The sequence below is a fragment of the Photinus pyralis genome, unplaced genomic scaffold (genome assembly GCF_008802855.1).
Source record: "Photinus pyralis isolate 1611_PpyrPB1 unplaced genomic scaffold, Ppyr1.3 Ppyr1.4_LG8, whole genome shotgun sequence".
Taxonomy (NCBI): domain Eukaryota; kingdom Metazoa; phylum Arthropoda; class Insecta; order Coleoptera; family Lampyridae; genus Photinus; species Photinus pyralis.
Genome location: NW_022170819.1, coordinates 14,427,225 through 14,432,302, shown reverse-complemented (window position 1 = coordinate 14,432,302; position 5,078 = coordinate 14,427,225). Strand labels below are relative to the sequence as shown.

The 5,078-nt window shown below is 38.6% G+C and overlaps 1 protein-coding gene across 1 annotated transcript; it reads left to right on the top strand.

The window, feature by feature from the left end:
• Positions 1–2,359: 2,359 nt before the first annotated feature.
• On the top strand, positions 2,360–4,221 carry LOC116177674 (cytochrome P450 9e2-like). The gene is made up of 6 exons (XM_031496714.1): positions 2,360–2,594; positions 2,643–2,806; positions 2,852–3,180; positions 3,234–3,630; positions 3,684–3,950; positions 4,000–4,221. The coding sequence occupies exons 1-6, from the start codon at positions 2,392–2,394 to the stop codon at positions 4,170–4,172; spliced, it is 1,533 nt and encodes a 510-aa protein (XP_031352574.1). The 5' UTR covers positions 2,360–2,391; the 3' UTR covers positions 4,173–4,221.
• Positions 4,222–5,078: the final 857 nt, after the last annotated feature.

Sequence of the window (5,078 nt, the reverse complement as noted above, 5' to 3'; positions counted from 1 at the left end):
GTCAGGGTTGTTTTTGTTTATATTTTTTTTAACGCAGAAGTTTCCGGGAATTTTGTTTGGTCTTTATCTGTTACCAAATGCAAATTCTTAATTTAATTGACAGGTGGATGTGTAGTTAAGATAGATGAAATTTTATTTTTTCCTAGAATTTAAGTTTGGATTTATCTCTTAATGTCTGATAACAAATTGATTTAGAAAAATTAATCTACCTCTATTTCTTGGTTTAATAACGTACGCTGAGAGGATAGTACTTGTTGTTAACTGTATATAATTGGTTGTTGTAATTTTTATTATCGGAAGAAGGGTTTCGCCTTAAATAGGACGTTGACAAGAAAAGCGTCGCTTTTAGCCACAATCAGACCAGAGTTACGTTTCGTTGAAATTTGAAATCATCTTTATGCCAAGTTTAGAGCCATAGTGCGGCCAATTTAAATCAGTTTTTTGTCGAGTTCATAAGAATAAGAATGCATGAATGATTGAATTTGGAAAGAAAAGAGGTGGCTGTTAGTAGTATGAAGTGAATGTAATTTTGAAGGATAATAAAAGTCATATTTAGAAAAGCAAAATCTGTTCTAAACGCAACATTTTTTGCCACAGTTTACGCAGTATTACGTTTTGTTGAAGAATTGATTTCGCTGCTTGCGAGTACCATCGTGGATTATTTGTTTTGAAGCCATAGCCAGCATTGAAAGTTTCGTCTGATGTTAGTTTGAAGTTTGAAGAAGTTTCGTATGTAAAGCCGGAAGCCGAATTCACGGCTAATTATTGTTCGACGTTTTGAAGTTTTGGCCATCCAAGGTGCTGCAAAGAGAGGTGTCCTTGTCTACCCTAAGAGAAGATGCTGCGATTACCCGGTCGTTAGTATAAAGTGTGTTCATTGAAAATTGTTTTTGTGAACTGTGTGCGGATACTTTTTGTTCGGATTACAATTCCCGGACAAGTAATGTAAGCAGTTAAGTCTTAATTTTAGTCTATTTGTAATAATTGTGTTTTTGTACCATTTTCCTTTTGTGTGTTAAGATTAAATCGCACTTTTGTAATTTTCACATTATTGTTTAATTCACAACGACGTCTTTTCTAATTTACCTGTTGTTTTATTGGATGCTTGCCCAAGGTTCATTTTAATTGTTCAAAATTTTGCAGTTCAGTTTGGAATTTAAGGTATTTGGTTTGACCAACTATCTGTTAGAAGTTAACAGGTTAACTGAGAGCAGAGTCGAATCTCTCCTCTGTACTGGGGAGAAGTTTTGTGCCGTGATAATAAATAAAGGTTAAGAGCTAGCTAGGTTTTTGTTGTGGTGTTTTGTGTACGGTCTTTCTGGCCTACGGATCAGTGCACACAGCACCTTTTTCTACTGTTATCATTTATTATAAGGACTCATTTATAATCACCTGATTCTGAATATACGTACGTAAAGCAGTATTTATGATCCTATTCTATTTACATGCGAAATCAAATTGCATTTCTAACCGCGATTATTAACTTCAGATTACTAATTCCCGTTACAACACATAGTCAGAATAGTAGCAGTGTAACAGAACGGTGCCATTATGGCGCATTAGGCCGAACGCAATATTTGTATAGGTTATTCCTCATAGAGTAAACTGAGTAAACGAAATCGGCGTCTTCTCGTTCCAGAGTGTTTCTAAGCTCGACGATCTGTAATAAAAGGAACCGCGACATACAACAACAAAGCTTCAGCTTACAATTTCGGAGATTGGCTAAGATCAATTTATTCTACAAATTCGAGTTAACTCGATACTAATCTTTTATAAGTATGATTGTTGTTTATCTTACATAAATATAGTAAAACTGTTTGTTTTAAAAATGTACTGATTTGATTCGCAGTTTTCTATATAAATGGTATAGTCATCGTTACCCAATATGCCATTGACATTCATGAACCCATAACTATGTCGGATTCAGCAAGCGATAAGGTTCTTTTTATCTTCGTATACTCTCATTCAAAATTAGGGGTTAACGGGGTGAAGTATATTCTAGAATGACCTATTACCAGTGCACCGGTGAAAATCCACCCCCAATGCCTGTTCCCCTTCCGTAAAAGGTTTTCAAGAAAGCTGCGGAATGAACTCTTTTGTCTGATTGAACTCTAGGGAGGAGCGCTCAATTCGTAATTCGAGACCCCGGAAGAACCAAAACACACAGGGCAAATGAGCTGGATTCCGACGGTTCTTATCTGAACATTATGGCACAAGTTTGAACTTGCATAGTGATTACACGCAGTTTGTAAAACAGCTTATCATCACTCGACTTTTTTTGATAATAATATTTTGCTTATTCACTACGTGACTTGGATATTTACATCTATTTACTATATAAACCGAGCTCACCATTAATGGCTATGCAATTCGTTATTAGATTTATTAGCAATGTGGCTAATTGTTGTCAGTTTGTCGCTCGCGGCACTTCTTTTTTACCTTAACGTCTCTAAGAGATTCAGTTATTGGAAGAATAAGGGGATCCCGTACTCAAAACCGATCTACTTTTTGGGAAACTTTGCCAGTAATGTCTTTCGAATCAAGTCATTCGAAACGATTGTTGAAGAGTGCTATAAGGAGTTCCCGAAGAGCCGGTGAGTAGTTCAATAGGTCTTTACTGAGGTTTCAAGTTCAACCTTTAGCTACTCTGGCATGTACCAGTTTAGAATCCCGGTTCTGTTAATACGCGATCCTGAGTTGGTTAAACAGGTAACCATAAAGGATTTCGACGTATTCCCAGAGCACACCAGAGTGATACCTCTAGATGCGGAACCGTTGTTTTCCAAAAACTTGTTCAACATGCTACGTAAGCTCTTACTTTTGCTGAAATTCCACTAACTTTTTTTAACAGACGATGAAGGATGGCACGACATGCGAGCAACTCTTAGTCCCACCTTCACCGCCAGCAAAATGAGAGCCGTATTCACCTTAATGCGCCAATGTTCTGATCAGTTTGTGAACTACTACAAACAATCCAAAGGCAACGTTTCGGTGGACCTCAAAGATGCGTTTACAAGATTTGCAAATGATGTCATTGGTACCTCCGCATTTGGGGTAACGTGCGACTCCCTCACGCATAAAAATAATGAGTTTTACGTAATGGGAAAAGCTTTAACAAACTTCTCTGGACTTAGAAGTTTACGGTTCTTTAGTTATACGATCAGTCCTTTTTTTAGTAAGGTAAATCTTAGTTATATAGTATTTTGGGTGGCGAATTTACATTACTTTCTTAGTTGCTGAGAATTAGAATTTTGAACACGAAATTGGAAGAGTTCTTCAAGAGTTTAATACGCGAAACCCTAGCGATTAGGACCCAAAAAAACATTATTCGGGCGGATATGATTCAACTGCTCATGGAGGCGCAAAGAAACCGGGAGCAAGACGGCCAACAAACACACAAGAAGAATAGCATATCAGATGATGACATCACAGCTCAAGCACTTATATTCTTCCTGGCTGGGTTCGAAGTGACTTCAACCGCAATGACTTTCCTCGCGTACGAGCTCGCCCTTAACCCTGAGATCCAAACTAAGTTATACGAGGAGATTTCCACAACTCTGGAGGAGAACTCTGGTAAAATTACATACGAAGCGGTCATGTCGATGAAGTATCTGGACAGAGTTGTCTCGGGTACGACGCGGTTTAGGGGTAAAATTCGTTTGCACTTAATCGATTGGTTACAGAATCGCTGAGGTTGCACGCCCCTGTACCTTTCATAGATCGAAAGTCTGTGAAACCGTACACGATTCAGCCTGACGACCCATCCGAAGAACCACTACATCTAGAAAAGGGCACCACAGTTTGGGTGCCGGTCAGCTCCATCCACCACGACGAGCAATACTTTCCTAATCCCATGAAGTTCGATCCCGAACGATTTAACGATGACAACAAGCACAACATCAAACCATTCACTTACCTTCCCTTCGGGTCAGGTCCGCGAATTTGCATTGGTAAGTGTCACCCAATTGCGCATATGATCTCACTCCAATTATCCCTCAGGTTCACGCTTCGCCTTACTGGAAATCAAGCTGATAATATTGCAAATCTTGCAACATTTCGAAATCGTTCGAGATGCGAAAACTGCCGTCCCGTTGAAACCCGACAAAACGAACTTCAACAACCTTCCAAAGGAGGGCGTGTGGGTTTCGCTTAAACCTCGAATATTAAATTAAGTGTCATCTTTTTGCGATGATAAGTAGATTAATAAACTATTTAATTTGTAAGAATTTTCGGAACGTGGTTGGGAGGCTTGGTGGTTGAGTGATGACTCCTCCTTGCAGTTGAGTTATCTGAAATGGCGACAACACACTGCTTTAGATAAATCGAAACCCTTTGATTATTGATAGTTTCCACACCGAGCTGGCGTAAGATTACTTCCAGCATAATACGGACTTTTCACCAATCGAAACCATCAAATTCAAAAAAGCCGGACCCGGACTCAGACAGGGCTTAGATGGTAAAATCCTGGCCCGTGCCCGGACTTACTGGGTAAAAACTATAGGTTCCTTGAATGAATTACATTGAAGACAGAATTGAATTTTACGTTATCTGCACATGCGCACACCCAACTTTCTTATTTGTAAAGGGATTTCTCTGAAGCGTCAAATAAAAAAAATGAAGGCGCATGTAAAACATGTTGATCCAAAGCGCATTACGCATAGTATACCTAATACTATATGATATAATTATTTATAAAGGTATATTTTTTTAATTTTAACCACAGATGCTTCTAACAAAGACGAGCATATCTCATATTGTAAAAATCAGATGTGCGCATGCGCATACTGCACAATGTCAATTTCCTTATATATAGAGATATGTTTTTGAAATGTTAACCAATGCTTCTTCTACTACAGGAAACATATCGCATATTTTAAACATCAGGTGTGAGCTTGCGTGTTGGCCCATGCTTGTTTTTAACCAATAACCACAGGCGAAGCCCAAAGACTACTAGATGGCTCAATAACACCATCAGATTCCACGTCTCTTATAAAATTTTCCGCTTCCTCTCGTTTTGCTAGCGGAAGACGTCTAGCTAACTGTTAAACTACACCTGTTGTTGTCTTGTGAGTAAAGCA

Excerpts from the sequence above, each read along its gene's own strand:
- LOC116177674 (XM_031496714.1), top strand. The coding sequence starts at position 2,392 with ATGTGGCTAATTGTTGTCAGTTTGTCGCTCGCGGCACTTCTTTTTTAC. Across the intron at positions 2,807-2,851 it reads AAACTTGTTCAACATGCTAC|ACGATGAAGGATGGCACGAC; the intron begins GTAAGCTCTTAC and ends TTTTTTTAACAG. Across the intron at positions 3,631-3,683 it reads TCTGGACAGAGTTGTCTCGG|AATCGCTGAGGTTGCACGCC; the intron begins GTACGACGCGGT and ends GATTGGTTACAG.